The sequence below is a fragment of the Budorcas taxicolor genome, chromosome 2 (genome assembly GCF_023091745.1).
Source record: "Budorcas taxicolor isolate Tak-1 chromosome 2, Takin1.1, whole genome shotgun sequence".
NCBI classification, from domain to species: Eukaryota; Metazoa; Chordata; class Mammalia; order Artiodactyla; family Bovidae; genus Budorcas; species Budorcas taxicolor.
The window spans coordinates 16,029,148-16,049,038 of record NC_068911.1 but is presented as its reverse complement, the minus strand read 5'-3'; the positions used below and the strand labels follow the sequence as shown (position 1 = coordinate 16,049,038).

The 19,891-nt window shown below is 46.7% G+C and overlaps 2 protein-coding genes and 1 non-coding gene across 4 annotated transcripts in view; 2 read left to right on the top strand and 1 right to left on the bottom strand.

Annotated features, from left to right (window-relative positions):
* The window catches only part of SRCAP (Snf2 related CREBBP activator protein), a 30,983-nt gene extending 18,253 nt beyond the window's left edge, over window positions 1-12,730 (top strand). For both annotated transcript variants that reach the window (XM_052636300.1, XM_052636301.1), the window contains 10 exons: window positions 196-1,700; window positions 4,582-4,847; window positions 4,984-5,186; window positions 6,959-7,128; window positions 7,290-7,486; window positions 7,583-7,697; window positions 7,906-8,025; window positions 9,106-9,300; window positions 9,451-9,534; window positions 9,643-12,730. In XM_052636300.1, coding sequence (XP_052492260.1) covers window positions 196-1,700; window positions 4,582-4,847; window positions 4,984-5,186; window positions 6,959-7,128; window positions 7,290-7,486; window positions 7,583-7,697; window positions 7,906-8,025; window positions 9,106-9,300; window positions 9,451-9,534; window positions 9,643-12,333 — 5,546 coding nt within the window. In that variant the 3' untranslated portion in view covers window positions 12,334-12,730. The remainder of the gene's footprint in view (window positions 1-195; window positions 1,701-4,581; window positions 4,848-4,983; window positions 5,187-6,958; window positions 7,129-7,289; window positions 7,487-7,582; window positions 7,698-7,905; window positions 8,026-9,105; window positions 9,301-9,450; window positions 9,535-9,642) is intronic.
* Window positions 12,731-13,246: 516 nt separating this feature from the next.
* TMEM265 (transmembrane protein 265) lies at window positions 13,247-16,373 on the top strand. The gene is made up of 3 exons (XM_052636307.1): window positions 13,247-13,314; window positions 14,352-14,522; window positions 15,941-16,373. The coding sequence occupies exons 2-3, from the start codon at window positions 14,355-14,357 to the stop codon at window positions 16,100-16,102; spliced, it is 330 nt and encodes a 109-aa protein (XP_052492267.1). The 5' UTR covers window positions 13,247-13,314; window positions 14,352-14,354; the 3' UTR covers window positions 16,103-16,373.
* Window positions 16,374-19,766: 3,393 nt separating this feature from the next.
* LOC128044118 (U6 spliceosomal RNA) lies at window positions 19,767-19,873 on the bottom strand. The gene has a single exon (XR_008199086.1). It is a non-coding gene; the product is annotated as a U6 spliceosomal RNA (small nuclear RNA).
* Between the last annotated feature and the right edge of the window lie 18 nt (window positions 19,874-19,891).

The window sequence follows — 19,891 nt, the reverse complement described above, 5'->3', positions numbered from 1 at the left end:
CTAAGATACATTGGTTGGAATCTCGAAGGAAAAGAACTGTTAAATTGTTAGATTCCTTGAATCTTTGACCTCATGGTGTGGGAGTGAAGGTCTTCTGGGAAAAGGTGAACCTTGGGGGTAGGGGAATGGGTGGGACAGGGTAATAGAAGGAGCAAGAAAAGAATGTGGGGGCTAACTTCCCTTCTGTCTCCACAGCTTCAGCACCCGGAGCTGCTCCCTTGACCATCTCTTCTCCTCTTCCTGTGCCATCCTCACTTCCTGGACCAGCCTCTTCTCCAGTGCCAGTTCCCAACTCCTCTCCCCTTGCTAGTCCTGTGTCCTCTACAGTCTCAGTTCCAGTGTCATCTTCACTCCCCATCTCTGTCTCCACAACTCTTCCTTCCCCAGCCTCAGCTCCACTCACCATTCCCATCTCAGCCCCCTTGCCTGTTTCGGCTTCGGGCCCAACTCTTTTGACTAATGTGACTCCAACACTGGCACCTGTTGTCTCAGCAGCCCCTGGACCTCCTTCTTTGGCACCAGTTGGGGCTTCTCCATCAGCGTCAGCCTTGACTCTAGGTTTGGCCTCAACTCCATCCCTGTCCCCATCTCAGGCACCTGGTCACCCTCTATTGTTGGCTCCGGCCTCTTCACATGTTCCAGGGTTGAACTCAGCCGTAGCCCCAGCATGTTCACCTGTCCTGGTGCCAGCTTCTGCTCTGGCCAATCCTTTTCCGGCAACACCAAATCCAGCTCCAGCTCAGGCTTCCCTTTTGGCTCCAGCACCTACTGCATCTCAGGCTCTGGCCACCTCTCTGGCTCCCATGGTGGCTCCACAGACAGCAATCCTGGCTCCTCCAGCTCCTCCTCTGGCTCCTCTTCCAGTCCTGGCTCCATCACCAGGTCCTGCTTCTGTCCTGGCTTCATCGCAGACTTCGGTTCCAGTTCTGGCTTCATCGTCTACTCCAGGAACACCTTTAGCCTCAGCCTCCTCATTGGGGCCAGGCCCAGCTGCTGCGTTAACTCCATCATCAGCTCAAACTATGGTACCAGCCCCAGTTCCATCACCTCTTCCGAGTCCGGCTTCTACGCAGACACTGGCTTTACCCCCTGCTTTAGCATCCACTCTTGGCGGCTCGTCTCCATCTCAGACACTCTCTTTGGGCACTGGGAACCCTCAAAGTCCCTTTCCAGCTCAGACGTTGTCATTGACTCCAGCATCATCCCTAGTACCAGCTCCAGCCCAAACACTGTCTTTGGCACCAGGACCACCATTGGGTCCATCTCAGACGCTGTCTTTGGCTCCAGCACCCACTCTGGCTCCAGTTTCTCCGATGGGCCCAGCCCCAGCTCACACGCTGACTTTGGCTCCAGTATCATCATCTGCTTCACTCCTGGCCCCAGCTTCAGTGCAGACACTGACTTTGAGCCCTGCCCAAGTTCCAGTGCCCACCTTGGGCCCAGTAGCAGCTCAGACTCTGGCGTTGGCCCCAGCCTCAACACAGAGCCCAGCTTCCCAGGCATCTTCCCTTGTGGTTTCGTCATCTGGCGCCGCTCCCTTGCCTGTCACCATGGTATCCCGGCTACCTGTTTCCAAGGATGAGCCCGAGACACTGACATTACGCTCTGGTCCCCCCAGCCCTCCCTCCACTGCTACCTCGTTCAGTGGTCCCCGACCTCGACGCCAGCCCCCACCACCACCTCGTTCCCCTTTCTATCTGGTAAGTTTTACTGCCTCAAAGGAGAGGGGACAGGAAACTGAATTCTTTTGGAGTGTTGCTATAGAGTGGATGGAACAAAATAATGTCACTTTTATCTTGGTAAATTACAAAGCCTGTTTTTTTTGGACCTAATACTTGAGGGCCACTGGACAGAGCCCTCCCCTGGGCCTTTGCTCTTATCTGTAAAATGGGAATAATAATTCAGGTCCTACTTTTCACAGAGGAGTAGTTGAGGACATAATGTGCTTTTAAAACTATTACTGATGTGTTCAAGGCTATTTTGTTACATTTGGTCTCTTTGGTTCTTGTTTACTCGAGTTAGTGTTGGCATATAATTGCCCCATTTTACAGATGAAACTAGCTCATTAAATGATGTTTTAAAATTTACACAACTTGTGAGAATACAGATGTGCTGACTCTACTACTGCTTTCTCTTCTGCACAAGAGGCAGTCTCAGAGACAGGAAAATTTTTCTCAGTTGATCACCATCGATATTTGAACTTGTAAGGGATAAAGGACACCATGGAATATAGTTCCCTAAAGATCATGAGCCTTGCTGTAGTGCTTTACCTTCATGGTGATTAAGTGGGCAATAAAAATGACTTTTTTCTATCCCTTCATGAGCTTTCTGGTAGCCATTTTTTTCCTGTAATGTGTATAGTTCTATGTATGTTTGGTTAAGTTAAAGTTGCAACACAGAGTAAGTAACCCAGGACCTAATAAGGAGAAAGATCTAGGGAGTCTTTCCAGGTCCTCTTGTCTTTTTCTCCCGCTCATAGTAGAGCTGCTACTTATTCTTTGCCTCAGCCCCAGTCCCCCACCCTCCATCAGTGCCACTGACTCTGCCTTTGGTCTTTCTCTAATGCGGCCAGGTTGGTCTGGCTTTTTGGAAGTAGAGAGGAAAGCCTAGATCCTGGCCCAAGAGTGCAACCCCATAATCTGTGTTTTGTTTTCATTGCTCTGCAAGTATTAATAGGTAGCAGCTTCTTGACACTTTTTTAAAGAAGTTTGAGGTATAACTCACATACCATACAGTTCACCTGTTTAAACCATACAGTTTATTGACTTGTAGTATATTCACAGAGTTGTGCAGCTGTGAGCATGGTCAACTCTAGAACCGTTTGCATGTTCTGTAAAGAAAACCCCACACTTGCCATCATCCTTAATACTTTCTTTTTCTCCTAAATAACCACTAGCCTACTTAATGTCCTACTTACTGAGTCATATAATATATAGTCTTTTGTGACTGGCTTCTTTCACTTATTTAAATGTTTTTGAGGTTCATCCATGTTATGCTATAACTGAGTTATATGTGTATATACAACAGTACTTCATTTAAAAAAAATTGTTGAATAATATTCTGTTGTATGGGTATATCATATTTTATATATCTGTTCATCAGTTGATTGGGGGACATTTGGTTTGTTTCTTCTTTTTGGCTGTTATGAATAATGCTGCTATGAACATTCATGTATAAGATTTTGTATCTTTTCATGTGTTTTCATTTATATTGGATGTAACTTTAGAAGTGGAATTGCTGGGGTATGGTAACTGTGTTTGACTGAAGAATTGACAAATTTGTTTTCCAAAGTGGCTGTACCATTTTACATTCCCTAGCACTTGTGGGGGTTCGAGATTCTCTACATCTTTGCCAAAAACTTGTTGTCTGTCTTTTTGATTATATCCATCCTAGTGGGTTTGAAGTGGTGCCTTGTGGTTTTGATTTGCATTTTCCTGATCGTTAATGATATTGAGCATCTTTTCAGAGGTTGTTAGCCATTTGTATATTCTTCTTCAAAGAAATGTCTATTCAGATCCTTTCCCTTTTTTATTTGGGTTATTTTGTTTCTGTTACCGATATGTAAGATTTCTTTATGTATTCTGGATACAAGTCCTTTTTCAGATAGATGATTTGCAAATACTGTTTCCTTTGCTACTACTGTTGAAAGCTGGCCTTAATGATTTTTCCCTCTAAGATGCTTTCCTTCCTCACTTAGACCACCAGAAGCCAAGAGGTCAAGCTTAAGATAGCAGTCAGGAAGGGAAATGTGGGACACTGCTTTTTTTCAGGACCATCTTGTAGATTCTAGTCGTCTTCATTATTTGTGCATTCCAGTAGCAGATATTTATTGAGAGCCTACTTTGTGCCAGATAACAAGCTGAATATCAGATGAATACGGTGAGCAAGATCAGATATTTTTCGTGTTATATAGGTCTTACAGTTTAGTGGATAGAAGATGTTAAAGAATCATGGCCATGTAAAACTTCCAAGAGTGATAAGTGCTACAAGAGTTAGGTGACTTGATAGCCTGTGAAACTGGAAGCACAAAAGATGGGAAAGGATTGGGTCAGAATCATATAGATTTTCTGCCACCGGGAAAAATCTCCCCTCCCCTTTTCTCTCTCAGGGTGATGGTACCTAGATGTCTGGTTAGCTGTTCCTATCCCACCCCATTGCAGTCTAACCTTTGACAGAGACCTGCCATGGATTTGGTTAGCATCCCTGCATCCTGCTCAGTGCTTTGAGGAGGGATTTTAGTCATTGTTTTGGATCTACCGCAAGAAGATAAATTAGGGTATTCTGGAGTTAAGTGTTTTATGGGAAAATCCACATATCCATTCTATAAGTTGATCGAATATATGGATCTTAATTTTGAGTATTCAGACATTTGCTTTGGTAGCATACAGGGAAGATCAGTTTTCTTTTTCAGAGAAGTCATTTCATTCAATCTGATGAAAAGAATAATTCCCATATTGACAACTTGGGAAAGCTAAAATAGTGTGTTCTTGAATCTTTGGGTTTCCATAAATTATGTTTTAATTCTGGGAGTTACTGCCAGGTTTTCTGTAAGGATGCTGATGACTTTTTCTATGTTTTTAGGACTCTCTGGAGGAAAAGAGGAAGCGGCAGCGGTCTGAACGCCTGGAACGGATTTTCCAACTTAGTGAGGCTCATGGGGCCCTGGCACCTGTGTATGGGACTGAAGTCTTGGATTTCTGTACCCTGCCCCAACCTGTTGCCAGCCCGATCGGCCCTCGTTCTCCTGGCCCCAGCCACCCCACCTTTTGGACTTATACCGAGGCTGCCCGCCAGGCTGTACTGTTTCCCCAGCAACGACTAGACCAGCTGTCAGAAATCATTGAGAGGTTGGCAGGGCTAAGTGCTAATGGGAAATGGGTCTTGGGGCCTCTAAGTGGATATAGTGGTTAGGGCTGTTAAAGGTGCTGACTTCTGGGGCCATTCAGAGTTCCATATTTTCTACAGCTTGGCTTCTTTTTACAGGTTCATCTTTGTCATGCCTCCTGTGGAGGCACCTCCCCCTTCCTTGCATGCCTGCCACCCACCTCCTTGGCTGGCCCCACGTCAGGCAGCCTTCCAAGAGCAATTGGCTCGTGAGCTCTGGCCTCGGGCTCGTCCTCTGCACCGTATTGTGTGTAACATGCGTACCCAGTTTCCTGACTTGAGGCTCATCCAGTATGATTGTGGTGAGTTCACTGGCCAGTGAGGGTCCCTTGATCTCTTTTCTTGTCTTAGTCTCAAGACGGTTATATCAGAGGGATGCTATACATAAAGTTTCCGTGGGTTTCATTAAACATTAGCTGGTCTGTTAGGTTATGTTTATGGGTGAGATGAAATGTAGGCCTTATGATGGATTCTTGGCATTTGTAAATTTGACTTTGATGAAAGTTGAAAGTGTTTGCTAACTCATTTATTCAGTGATTGTTTTGTGACCATCTACTATATTGTGTATCATTTAGTATACAATGGCAAATGAGATAGTACAGCATGGAGTTTTTAGATTTATGGGGAAAGGTGTGTGCTAGTACAGGACTGCACAGTAAATAGTAGATTCAGGGGAATTCCCTGATGGTCCAGTGATTAGGACTCTTTTTACTTTTTTATGGCTTTTACTGCCAAGGGCATGTTCAGTCGGTCAGGGAACTAAGATTTTGTAAGCCACATGGCCAAAAAAAAATTTAGCAGATTTCATTTTGGGAAAGTAGTTGGATGAGGATCCTTTTCTTTTGGTTAGAATCTTATTGTTTAGAAGGAATTTGGCTGCAGGTAATAAAACCAACCAAAGGAGGCTTCAAAATCATTTATTGTTTACCAAGTCAGAAATGCTGAGAAAGATGGTATATAATTGGTTTAGCAGTTTACTGGTGTCTTCATGGACTCAAGACTTTGCCTACCATCCTTAGCTTGTATCTTTTTATTCTCATGGTTATTTCCTTGTGGTATTAAGATGATGTTCCAGGGAGCACACTAGTAATCCAAGCAGAGAGCAAGGGGTTGAGACAAAATACTCCTAGCAACACTTTGATTTTTTTTTTTCTTCTGGGAAAAAAAAGCCCACCCAGTTGACTTTGATTCAGAATTCATTGACTCAGATAGAACCATATGCCGATCCCTAGAGTAATCACTGACACAGGAAAGTCACAGAGGAACTGTGGCTTATTTATAATGATTCATCTTCTGGAGTTGGTTTGAGGCATGCCTTCCCTGGGAATCAAGGGATCTCTGCCAGGTGTTCATAGGATTAGTTGGGTTCTGTTAGTCATGAATGATAATAGTGAATAGTTTCTGCTGCAGTTGTGCACAGATACTTCTATAGTAACATAAAATTTGGAGATTTCGTAAATGTTTTAGAACATAAGAAAGGCAGCAGAATTTTTAATAATACGTATTTAGTAGCTATTTTAGTAAAAAAAATTATAATTTTATAACATTTGAAACCATTCAGAATAGGTAAAATGAAAGTCTTTGTTGAAAGTGTTTAAACTGACTGAATCAGAAATGTTACAGAAGTTATTTTCTGCTTGGTAGGTTGAACCAGATAACCTCATAAGATCCTGCCTCGGTGGTCTGATCTTAGTGACCTTCCATTCCCTGTACCCCTTCATGACATCAGCGGATTTGTTATCTTGTGAATTGCTTTTTTTGTGTTTCAGTTGGTATAACTCAGTGTAGTGCTTGAAGGTCTCTTGCTCATACACCACTAAGGATTTCTTTTTTACCCCGAGGGGTTTGTATTACCCTTCCCCTAGACTGAAAGAAGTCAGGTCCAAGACAAGAGCAGACTTAAGAGGAAGAACCCTTAAGGGAAGAAAATATATGTTAAATATTTTTGATCCTCTGGGTTAACCAAAACCCTGGCGTAAAACGTTTATCTCTCAAGTACATAGGCTTCCAGTGCTAAGTGTTCTCCTCACTCCAGCTTATAGCTCGTTCCATGTACCCCTTCATATCTCTTCAGGAAAGTTGCAAACGTTGGCAGTGCTTTTGCGACAGCTCAAGGCAGAGGGCCACCGGGTGCTCATTTTCACCCAGATGACCCGAATGCTGGATGTATTGGAGCAGTTTCTCACCTACCACGGCCACCTCTACTTGCGTCTGGATGGGTCAACTAGAGTTGAACAGAGACAGGTAACCGAGGCACCTGCAACCCTTAGAGGCTCGCCTCAGCTCAGTCTCCTTTTCTAGGGCTCAAGAGTCTCATGAGGGGGTCCCACTAAGCCTTGGTCTGTTTTTGGAGATATGTCTCCCAATACTGTTCTTTTTTTTTTTTTTTTCCCTTTTTTCTCTAGGCTTTGATGGAACGATTCAATGCAGACAAACGCATATTCTGCTTCATCCTTTCAACTCGGAGTGGGGGTGTGGGCGTGAACCTGACGGGGGCAGACACTGTTGTTTTTTATGACAGCGACTGGAATCCTACCATGGATGCTCAGGCCCAGGATCGCTGTCACCGAATTGGCCAGACCCGAGATGTCCACATATATAGGTGTTGCCTTGTCTCCCCTTACCTTACTTTTCCTTTGCTAATAGGGTTTTATTGATGTATTTGACTGTTTATACATGTCCTTCATCACCTGCCTAGGCTTATCAGTGAACGGACAGTGGAAGAGAACATCCTAAAAAAGGCAAATCAGAAGAGAATGTTGGGAGATATGGCTATTGAGGGAGGCAACTTCACTACAGCCTATTTTAAACAGGTACTAAGATCTTCCAGTCTGTGTAGGAGAGAACTGCTATGTGTATGGGAATTACTGCTGCTTATTAGAAAGGATGTTTTGACCTCCACATACCTGCCTTTTCAACCAGTGATGCTTCTGATACCACTGATAGCTACCAGCTTCATAGCTATAGACCTGAGACCAGCATTCCTTTGGCTCTGACACTCTGTGTATGTTCTTTCCAAAGCAGACCATCCGAGAGCTGTTTGATATGCCTCTGGAGGAGCCGTCTGGCTCATCTGTACCCTCTGCCCCTGATGATGAGGAGGAGACTGTGGCCAGCAAGCAGACCCATATCCTGGAGCAGGTGAAAAAAAGAGTGGGCAGGGACTTCCCTGGCAGTCCAGTGATTAAGACTCTACGCTTCCACTGCAGAAGTTCCGTCCCTGGTCAGGGAACTGAGATCCTGCCCTGCAGAAAAAGAGTTGACAGTCCCTAGAGTAGAGCTAATGGTTATAGTGTGTGTCATCTTTCAGTCTCTTGAGCCTGTCCAAGGGGAAGGAACTCTTACTACTGCTTCCCAGATTACAGTTCACCTTTGATACTTGTGAGAAGATTGCTTATTGGTTCACCTGATTTCATAGAAAGAACCATGGTTCTAGGTTTGAATTCCAGCAGTGCTTCTTAATAGTGTCTGTTAAGCTACATCCATTTAATCCTCTGAGCCTCAATTCTCACTTCTCTGAAATGCTAAATTAGAAGGAAGTAACTGAGGGTTAAATGGCATAGCGGATTAAAAAGTGCTTTGTATATAGTGTAAAACTCTTTTTCCAAACATTAAAGTATACTAGAATCATTTGGAAGGTTTTGAAAAAGATTGATTCCTGGGCCCTGTTTCACAGTCTTTCTACTTAAATCATGATTTTTAAAGGTGAGACGTTTACAGTTATTTGGAAGTAGACAGATGTTTAGAAACTACAGGTGTGGATTATCATGGAGAAAATTTTCCCTACCAAGTGCATTCCTCTCATGCTCTAGGCTACTTCCCTCAGTGAGTTTGGTGTGATCTCTCTGGATATTCATCTCAGGGGAATGATCAGATATTAGTCTGTTGTCCTGAGGCATCTCAGTGCAAAAAAGAATTGTGGATTATTTGTATTAAAAAAAACTACTGCTTTAAAAAGATATGAGGCTGACTTGAATGGAAAGTAAGTAGAACTTGAGGTCTCAAAAACAGTTATTTTGTCCCTGCTGGGACTCCTGGTTGAATCTGTTCTATACTATGTGGACTACTGTGTTGCTTTGGTAATTTGGGTGACCCAGAAGAGAGTTGAGTTATGGTGTAAATCTGCTTTGGTGTAAATCTGGCCTCAAACATTTGCCAGAATCAAATCACAGGATGTAAAGAAAGAACGTCTCATGGTGTTTCTTCCCCACACCCTTGTAGGCATTGTGTCGAGCAGAGGATGAAGAGGATATTCGTGCGGCCACCCAGGCCAAGGCTGAGCAGGTGGCTGAGCTTGCAGAATTCAATGAGAATGATGGGTTTCCTGCTGGTGAGGGAGAGGAGTCTGGTCGGCCTGGGGCTGAAGATGAGGAAATGTCCCGGGCTGAGCAGGAAATTGCTGCCCTTGTAGAACAGGTTGGTGTTGGATCCACTAGTTCTCAGCCTTACCCTCCATAGCCCTTTCCTCTGGACTCTGTGAATTGTCTGTCTTTGGTGAAAATAATCACGAGTGATGGGCCCTGGGCACCAGGTTGCTATTTTCATCACCACTGCTCTTTCCCACAGCTGACCCCCATTGAGCGCTATGCCATGAAATTCCTGGAAGCCTCCCTGGAGGAGGTGAGCCGAGAGGAGCTCAAGCAGGCAGAAGTGAGTATTTCTTCAGGGTGGGGATAGAAGTGGAAAGTGACTGCTTTCCACCTATTCTACGTGCTGCTTGCCTCCCTATGACCAGTCCTTGGGCTCTGTTTTTGATAGGAGCAAGTGGAAGCTGCCCGCAAGGACCTGGACCAAGCCAAGGAGGAGGTGTTCCGCCTACCCCAAGAGGAGGAGGAGGGGCCAGGGGCTGGGGATGAGGTTTCCTGTGGGACTGGTGGAGGCAGCCACCGGCGCAGTAAGAAGGCCAAGGCCCCTGAAAGGCCAGGGACTCGCGTCAGTGAGCGTCTTCGTGGAGCCCGGGCTGAAACTCAAGGGGCAAACCACACTCCTGTCACATCCACGCATCATACCCGCAGCACCTCCACACCCCCTCGCTGCAGCCCTGCCAGGGAACGAGTTCCCCGGCCAGCACCTAGGCCTCGACCCCCTCCAGCTTCAGCTCCTGCTGCAATTCCTGCCCCAATCCCTGTGCCAATCTCTGCCCCAATCCCCATTTCCACCCCAAACCCAGTAACCATGCTTCCTGTTCATATCTTGCCTTCTCCCCCTCTCCCTTCTGCACAGATTCCTCCCTCTTGTTCTTCTGCCTGTACCCCGCCTCCTGCCTGTACTCCTCCACCAGCTCAAACCCCACCTCCGGCCCAAACTTCTCTCTTAACTCCTTCCTCACCTCTTCTGCTTGGCCTACCTTCTGTGCCCATTTCGCCGCCAGTCACCAACCTCCCCTTGGGCCTGGGGCCTGAGGCAGAGCTGTGTGCACAAGCAATGGCATCTACTGAGTCCCTGGAGCTGGCTGATATGGCCAGTTCCGAGACTTCCCCAGTTACTCTTGTGCCCCCTAAGGATCTGTTGCCAGTTGCTGTTGAGATCCTGCCTGTGTCAGAGAAGAACCTTTCTCTCACCTCTTCTGCACCTAGCCCAACCCTGGCGGCTGGCAGCGTCCCCAACGGTCAAGAGCAGGAGGTGCCCGAGCCTGCTGAGGCGACCATCCTCTCAGTGCTGCCTGATGGTGAGGAAATGCCCACGTGTCTGAGTGAGAGCCGTAGGCTGGAGCTCCCACCCTCAGCAGCATCTGATGAGCTACTTCCAGAGCCACTGGAGACTGATAAGAACTCAGAAGAGCTGGTGGAGGCCCAGACCCCAACCTCTACTCCAGAGAAACCACAGGAACTTGTTTCAGCTGAGGCCACAGCCCCATCAACTTCATCCTCGGCCACCTCCACACCTGAGGGTTCTTCACCAGCCCGGCCCCCTCGGCGTCGCACCAGTGCAGATGTAGAAATTAGGGGTCAGGGGGCTGGTCGGCCAGGGCAGCCTCCAGGTCCCAAAGTGCTTCGCAAGCTGCCAGGACGGCTAGTGACTGTGGTAGAGGAAAAGGAACTGGTGAGGCGACGGCGACAGCAGCGGGGTACTGCCAGCACCCTTGTGCCTGGGGTCTCTGAGACTGGTACCAGCCCGGGAAGCCCATCAGCCCCCAGCATTTCAGGGCCAGAATCCTCACCTCCCACCAGCGGTCCCTGTGAAGTTGCTCCCCCATCCACACTGCCCACTCCAACCCAGCAGCCCTTCATAGCTCGCCGTCGCATTGAGCTGGGGGTAACTGGTGGGGGCAGCTCAGAAAATGGAGAAGGGGCACTGCTTGCCATCACCCCTCCTGCTGTGAAACGTCGGAGGGGGAGGCCCCCCAAGAAGAACAGGTCTCCAGCGGATGCTGGGCGAGGGGTGGATGAGGCACCTTCCTCCACCTCTAAGGGAAAAACCAATGGGGCTGACCCAGTCCCTGGGGCTGAGACCCTTATTGTTGCGGAGCCTGTCCGTGCACCCCAGCTTATTCCTGGGCCCCAGCCTCTCGGACCCCAGCCAGTTCACAGACCCGAGCCCATCGTCCTATCACCTGTGGAGAAAAGAAGGCGTGGGCGGCCCCCTAAGGCCCGAGATCTGCCCCTTCCTGGGACCACTTCCTCTCCAGGGGATGGCAACTTAGAGAGCCGGACACAGTCACTCCCACCGCCACCACCCCTGCCGCCACTCCCGTCACTCCTGTCCTGTCCCGCTGCTGCGGTCGCCAGCACTGTCACCACTCTCACCATTTCAACGTCCCCACCCAAGCGGAAGCGGGGCCGACCTCCCAAGAATCCACCATCACCTCGGCCCAGCCAGCTCCCTGTCTTGGACCGCGACAGCTCTTCTGTCCTCGAGAGCTGTGGATTGGGGAAGCAGCGGCAAACCCAGGGCCAGGGGGAGAGTGAGGGTAGTTCATCTGATGAGGATGGAAGCCGCCCCCTCACCCGCCTGGCCCGCTTACGTCTTGAAGCAGAGGGAATGCGGGGACGAAAGAGTGAAGGGTCCATGGTGGTGGCTGTAATTCAGGATGACCTGGATTTAGCGGATAGTGGGCCAGGCGGGTTAGAATTGACATCTCCCGTGGTCTCATTAGCTCCAAAACTGCGCTCGACTCGGCTGCGTCCAGGGTCTCTAGTTCCCCCTCTAGAGACTGAGAAGGTGCCTCGCAAACGGGCAGGGGCCCCAGTCGGCAGTGGTCCTGGGCTGGCAAAGCGGACCCGCCTACAGCCCCCAAGTCCCCTGGGGCCTGAGGGTTCAGTAGAGGAGTCTGAGGCGGAAGCCTCAGGTGAGGAGGAGGAAGGGGATGGGACCCCACGGCGCCGGCCTGGCCCCCGCCGGCTTGTTGGGGCCACCACCCAAGGGGACCACCGTATCTTGCGCAGCAGCGCCCCTCCCCACTTGGCTGGTCCTACCATTAGTCACAGAGGCCGCAAGGCCAAGACGTGAGTGGGCTGCCCTCTTCACCTAGGCTTTCTGCCACAGCCCCTCTCTCTCCATGACCAGGCCTGACTCTGTTAACCACTACTTGAAGTCTTTTGAGGGGGATATCCTCCAGGGAGACATAGGGGCCTTCTCCCTTCTTTCCACCAAAGTAGGGGGTAGGCATCTGGTTGTCATGGAAACGGGGCTCTTCACACATCCCCTTCCCTTCCACCCCACATGGCTGGGCAGTGTTAAGGGTGGCAAGATAGTCTCTGTCCCCACCCCTTTGTACTTGATGTCCCCAGCTATCTTTCATGGCCCCCCCACCCTTAGGGGAAGGGGGAGGGGCTTCTCTACAATGAGTTTTTTCTTTTTTTTTTTTTTTAAGAAGAAAAAAATAATAAACTTAGTTTCTGTATGAGCATCCGCGTAAGGAGGCTTCTGATTTTCTGGTCTGGTGGAGGGTTGGGTGGGAACTTGGGTATCGTTTTTCTCCTCTCTTGCTAAGACCCTAGTACTTGATCTCTAACCCAGAATTGTGTGTCTTTGAGGCAGAAGTCGCCACCCAAGAAGAGGGAAGAATGGCAAATCTGATCTGGTAGGGTACCTTTCCCTAAGGTTTCCGTTTTAAGTCATTCAGATTCGTACTTCTCTTCCTTCTGTTCCCTTGGTTCCTGGCCTTCCTTTGGGGCTCTCTGATGCCTCAGACTTTCCCCTGCTTTAATCCCTCTTGCTCAGGTGCTTCCTCCCCCTCTTCAGAAGGCAGGCACCCTACCTCCAGTTACTCCATCCTTTGCCTTCCCTTGCCTTTCCTCCATCTAGCCAGACTGGTTTGAATCAGCCACACCCCCTTCCAGCTTCTGGGGATCTTCAGATGGTGGCTGGCCACCCAGCCCCACCCCTGGGCTTGGCTTGGAGCCCTGAGTCAGCTCCATCTCCACCCAAGCCAAACCAAACCTGAAGCAGAGGCCGAAACTCAAACAGTTCCTCAAGGTCTATAGCCAGGTAAGAGACCCAGTTCATTGTTACATTTTCTCTGATCTCAATTCACTGGACCCTCTCTCTGTGTTTTTTGATGACTATCTGTGTATACTGAGTCTGAGTTCTTCCCTCACATCCATTCTGCAGCTTTGTGGTACATGGCATTCTTGGCTCTTTGCTTGTCTTCCCTCTCATTCATCCTTCCTATCCTTTGTTACTTGTGTTCAGAGAACTCCAAATGGTTTCATTCTGTCTAGGGTGTGGGGAATAGTTGGGGGTGAAGGTAGAAAGGGGGTTTGATGCCAGAGCTCTGGGAGCTGGGGAAATAGGGAGATGAGAAATTATTAAGTAGGGCATCGTTATGCAGGTTTCTGTGTGGGTTATGAGGTCATTTGGACTCAGTGTTTAACTGTGTTGTGTAACCTGGGTTAAAATGGGGAGAGGAGGTGGAAGGGAGTCTGCATAGCAAGGGAGGCTCTGATTTGGGGAGGTGAGGTCTTTCTGGTGTTGAGTTTCCTTAGCTATAAAGACAGCTTAAATGATGTTTTTCCTCTCCTTTCCCCCAACGTCAGGATAATATTTTCATGTGAAATGACTGATTTCCTTGAGGTGGAGTACAGGGTTTAGGGTGCCATTCTCTGATTCCTCCTAAATATTTGAGGGCAGCCTCTAAGGAACTTCAGGGCCCTTTGAAATACAGTTTAAAATCACTGACTGGGGTAGACTTAGATACCTAGCAGTCTTTTGAGATACTGTGTTTCTCTGCTGCCTCTCAGTGTGTACCTGTCATTTTGCTTTTCCCCACTTGTCAAAACAGTAAGTAATACAGATAATGCTATGTTGACACCACTTTGCCTTTGAAGGCTGGGAACCTTAGGCTGAGGAAAAGATTCCAGACACACATTTCCTCTCTTGGTCACTAGGGGAATTCCCCAGTAAGGCAGCATTCCTGAGAGTTTGGCTAGGCTACAACATGATCAGGGAGAGGGGAAGAGTCTGAGCAAGGCAGGCCAAGAGTTCAGTTGTTGGGCTTACAAGGATCTTGACTGTATCGCCCACAGGTGATGGAGGACGAGGAGAATGCAGCAGAGAGCCTGGTGTGCAACACGGAAGCTGCTTGTTCTCCATCCCCCATTCGCTGCTGCTGGCTCCGCCTCCGCTGCTTAGCAGCTACTAGCATTATATGTGGCTGCTCTTGCCTGGGAATAGTGGCCCTTGTGTTTGCCATCAAGGTGAGGAATGCAATTCCTGTGGGAGCAGGGGTGTGGATGTAGAAAGGCAGTGGTTCTGTATACCTGATCTGTCTACAATGATGAGTAAATAAGTACCTGCCAGAGCTTGGCTGTGGGCCTGGTGCCAGAAATAAGAATAAGACATGGTTCCTGCCATCAAAGGGCCCACAGTCTAGCGAAAGAGATGGCTGTGAAAATGGGTAATCATTAATAGCATGCAGCTCATCTGTATTATGATAGAGGAAGCACAGGGTATTCTGGGCACCAGGAGGATATATGTATGTGATTGCATGTACGTGTATAAGAGAGAATAGGTGACAGAAAGGCATCCTACAGGTGTGAAAAGAAAGTAATGTTAAAGGATGAGTGAATAAGGATAAAAGGACATCCTATACAAAGGCAACCTGGATGGTTAGTTCAGTATGACTGAACCAGTAAGAAATAGTAAGAGACGAAGCCAGAGGACCCGGATTCCCAGGAGCCTCCAGTGCTGTGTTTGGCAGTTTTAGTTTTATCTGTGAAGTACTAGGGAGAAATGGCAACCCACTCCAGTGTTCTTGCCTGGAGAATCCCAGGGATGGGGGAGCCTGGTGGGCTGCCGTCTATGGGGTCGTACAGAGTCGGACACGACTGAAGTGACTTAGCAGCAGCAGCAGCAGCAGCAGCAGCAGGGAGCCTCTCAAGGATTCTTGCAAAAGAAAATGATATGATCAGATTTGTGTTGCAGTAAGATCCACTCTCAAGGCCTATAAGAGAATGAATTGGAAGGGGCAAGACTCAGGGCCGCTGAGCAGTAATTGGAACAATCTGTAGGTATTCAGAAGAAGCTGTGAAGTTTTAGAATGAGCCTCGCCATTCAAAAACATCTGACAGAAACCGCACATGTACTTTTTGAAAGGCCACACAGGCTAACTTAAATGTCATACTGGCATTTCCTCCATCCCACTTGTATTTTTATCAGAAATTGTTTTCTTATCAGAATAATTTGTGGGTTTCATTAGGGCAAAATCATAAAAAGAATCCTTAATGAAAAGATGAGATTAGCCTTTGGGCTAGTGAGAATGGAGTGTTTGTTTGGACATGAGTGAAATACTCATAAGATTGCTCACTGTTTCTTGCCAAGAATTCCAAATTCTGAATGAAACTGAGATGAGTAGAAAAGGATGAGGAATAAAATGATTAAAAAGTACTTCCCCATATGTGATCTGAGCTAACAACAGCCATCCTGAAAAGGAGGCAGAGTAAAGTTGGGTACCTTACTTTGCAGCTGAGACATGAGGGAGAGAAACTGGAAAGGAAGGTTGAGTGCATGGGTGTGAGATTCTGAGCCATAATGAGGAGGTAGGATTGGAATGGGGCAGTGGGCATTCTGCGGGGAGAAGCAGGGGGAGAACCTAACCAAAAACCTGCCCCCACAGGCGGAAGAGCGGCATAAGGCAGGCCGGTTGGAGGAGGCAGTGCACTGGGGGGCCCGGGCCCGGAGGTTCATCCTGGCCAGCTTTGCCGTCTGGCTCACTGTCCTCGTTCTGGGCCCCCTGCTCCTATGGCTGGTCTCCTACGCCATCGCACAGGCTGAGTGACCCTGGGTGGCCTTTGCTGAGAGTCAGCCGAGACATCCTGGATCCTCCAATGCAGTATTGTGAGGGTCTGGTGCCAACAGTGGTTACTTCCTGGCTGGAAGGATGGTGCCTCTCTCAAAAGGGCTTTGGAAGAGCTCTTTAGCCTTTTCTAAAAGGCAGCAGCTGAGACTGATGAGGGGAGGTCAGCCTGCTCTGTTCTTTCAGTGCCCACCAACCCCTATTCCCCCCAGTCTACTCCATCCTAGGGGCCTCTAGGAGGGGAGGTTGAAGACCAGGCCTGATTTTATTAGTATTTGTTTTGTAATAAAAATCTTTTTAGTGGTGAAATGTTCCTGTCTAATTGTTGTTCCCCTGCTTTTCCCTGGGCCCTTGGTGAGAGCCAGACTGAACATGTGATCATGGTGGAAGCCTGCATCTCCCCTTACCTAGGAGTTTCAAGAGGAGGAAAGGATCCTCCCACCTCCCCCAACTTTTTCCTTCTTCTAGAAGTCTCCCTTCTTGGAAAGCCCCACACTTCTCTCTTACCTGTCAACAGACTGTGAGGCCAGAAAGCAAGAGTTGTAGCAGCAGCTGCTGTTTATCAAGTGCTAACTATATTCCAGGCTGTGTTCTAAGCATTTTATATTTCTTCACACCTCAAAATCACTCAATGGTAGGTACTCTTGTTCTTACTTTGTAGTTGAAACAGGCATGGATTTTCCAAGGTCGCACAGCTAGTAAGTGGCATAATTGGAATTCAACGTAGACAGTTTAGTTCCAGAGCTGAGAGAGGCGTGAAAGGATTGGATAACAGCAACCACCACCCAGTATGTGGAGACCTGTATGATTATAATGAATTTTCATACCCTTTATCTTGGGTCTCATGATAATATTTTAAACATTTTTAAAATTGTGAGGTACATAAAAGATCCAAAACAAATATACAACTTCGTAAATTAACACAAAACATCTGAAAAAACCACTATTCAGTCAAGAAATTAAACTCCAAAATCTCCTTTCTACCCCTCCCCATCACTCTGCCTTCCTTTCTTTCCACAGGTAACTTTGTATTTGTTATCCACAGGTATTCTGACTTCTAACAATGTCATTTGCTTTTGCCTGCATTTGAATAGGATAAAAATGAAATTAAATGTATTCTTTTTATGTCTTCTTTTACTTAACACTGCTTGTGAGATTCATCCATATTTGGTGTAACTGTAGTGTTTATTACTCTGTAGTATTCCATTATATGACTCCCTGGTAGCTCAGTGGTAAAGAGTCCATCTGCAATGCAGGAGACCCAGGTTCAGTCCCTGGGTCAAGGAGATCCCCTGGAAGAGGGAATGGCAACCCACTCCAGTGTTCTGGAGGATTCCATGGACAGAGAGGAGCCTGGTAGGTTACAGTCTATGGGGTCGCATAGAGTCAGACATGACTGAGCAACTAACACATTCCATTATATGACTATATTACAATTAACACATTTTCTGTAAGTGAACTTTCAGAACATTTCCCATTTTAGGATATTATGAATCATGCTGCTATAGACAATTTTATACATGTCTTTTGAAGTACATATACCCTGGGAATGGAATTTATTTCACCAATAGAGACCAGCAGAACACCTACAGGAATTATTGATGTTGTACACTGAAGATTAAAGGGGAAAGAGGGGCACATGATTGTGTTTCTCAGTGTTCCAAAGTGTTTCAGGAAAGAAAAGGAACTCCATTGTCCAGAGATTAGGACTGTAACAATGGGTAGAAGCTATATAGACAAGCAGTGGTTCTGAACCTTGCCTTCAAAATGTAATCTGGGCAGCCTTCAAAAGTAACTTATTCCTGAGCTTTACCACCTGCTCCCTTCCCCCATGTCCCCCCCACACACACACACACCAGCCCCAGTCCTGAATTTCTGAATTAATTCATGTGAGGCACTGCCTGGGCATCAGGAGAACTCATTTTAAGGAGATTTTTCACACACAAAAATTTAAATCTAGTATTTGATTAATCAGCTGAAGAGCTTCAGTTTACTAGAATATCCCATTCCCCCAAACTGATTACATGAGATCTTGCTACTTTTTAACTCTTTATTTTGAAAAAATTTCAAGTCTATAGAACAATAAAAGAATAGTACAATGAACTCTTGTGTAGCCTTAACCCAGATTTATAATTTTTAACAACTCAACCACATTTGCTTTGTATCTTTCTAAATTTCTTGTTCAGTCACTAAGTCATGTCCAACTCTTATGCCCCGATGGACACAGGCGCCTCTGTCCAAGGGGATTCCCCAGGCAAGAATACTGGAGTGGGTTGCCATTTCCTCCTCCAAGGGATCTTCCCAACCCAGAGATTGAATGTGCATCTCCAGCACTGCAGGCAGATTCTTTACCCATGTGCCACCTGGGAAGCCTCTTTCTAAATACTCGTTATTGCTGAACTACTGAGGGAAATACCTTGTGATCTGTATCATACTTTCTCACACAACTATAGTACAGTTATATTTAATTCAGAGAAGTTTAACATCAGTACAATATTATCTTCTAATAGTCTATATTCAAACTTGCCAGATGTCCCAGTAACATACTTTATAGCAGTTTCTACTTTAGAGTCCAGTGTGGGAACATGGATTGCATTTAGTTTGTCAGCTCTTCAGCATTCAATTTTTAGTAGGTTCTCATCCTTTTCTTTCATTTTTCATAACATTTTTGAGGTGAGGCCAGTGTGTAGAATGGCTCTTAATTTGGGTTCTTGTGATTGAATTCAGGCTTACACATTTTTGGCTGAAATATTGCATAAGTTGTAAGCCCTGAATACATCAAGAGGCATGTGTCAGTTGGCTCTTTTATGGCAGATGTGACACTTAACAACTTGGTTCTAAGGTAGTGTCAGATTTCTGCAAGGTAAAGATAATTCTTTTCTTTGTAATTAAAGTTATCTGTTTAAATACCTCACCAAATTTTTCCCAGTAACTTTAATGCCTGTTTTGCCCAAGTCATTTATTACAAAGCTTACAAAATGTTGGTGTTTAACTTTATCATTCTTTCTACACTTATTAGTTGGCATTTTATTCAGTTCAGTTCAGTCCCTCAGTCGTGTCCGACTCTTTGCGACCCCATGAATCGCAGCACACCAGGCCTCCCTGTCCATCACCATCTCCCGGAGTTCACTCAGACACGTCCATTGAGTCCATGATGCCATCCAGCCATCTCATCCTCGGTCGTCCCCTTCTCCTCCTGCCCCCAATCCCTCCCAGCATCAGAGTCTTTTCCAATGAGTCAACTCTTCTCATGAGGTGGCCAAAGTATTGGAGTTTCAGCTTTAGCATCATTCCTTCCAAAGAAATCCCAGGGTTGATCTCCTTCAGAATGGACTGGTTGGATCTCTTTGCAGTCCAAGGGACTCTCAAGAGTCTTCTCCAACACCACAGTTCAAAAGCATCAGTTCTTCGGTGCTCAGCCTTCTTCATAGTCCCGTCATTTTTAGTGTTAGTATGGCCTCAGATTTGTTTTTAAATTCAATTTATTATACCCATTACTACCATTAAACTTTTAAAATAGTTTTGTTGAGGTATAATGGCATGATTTACTTACAGTACACAGATCTTATTGTGCCAATAGGTGAATGTATTTTTTTCTTTCTAATTTTTTTATTGAAGGATAATTGCTTTACTGAATTTTGTTGTTAAAAATATGGAACGCTTCACGAATTTGCATGTCATCCTTGCACAGGGGCCATGCTAATGTTCTCTGTATCGTTCCAATTTTAGTATATGTGCTGCTGAAGCAAGCACTAGGTGAATGAACATGCC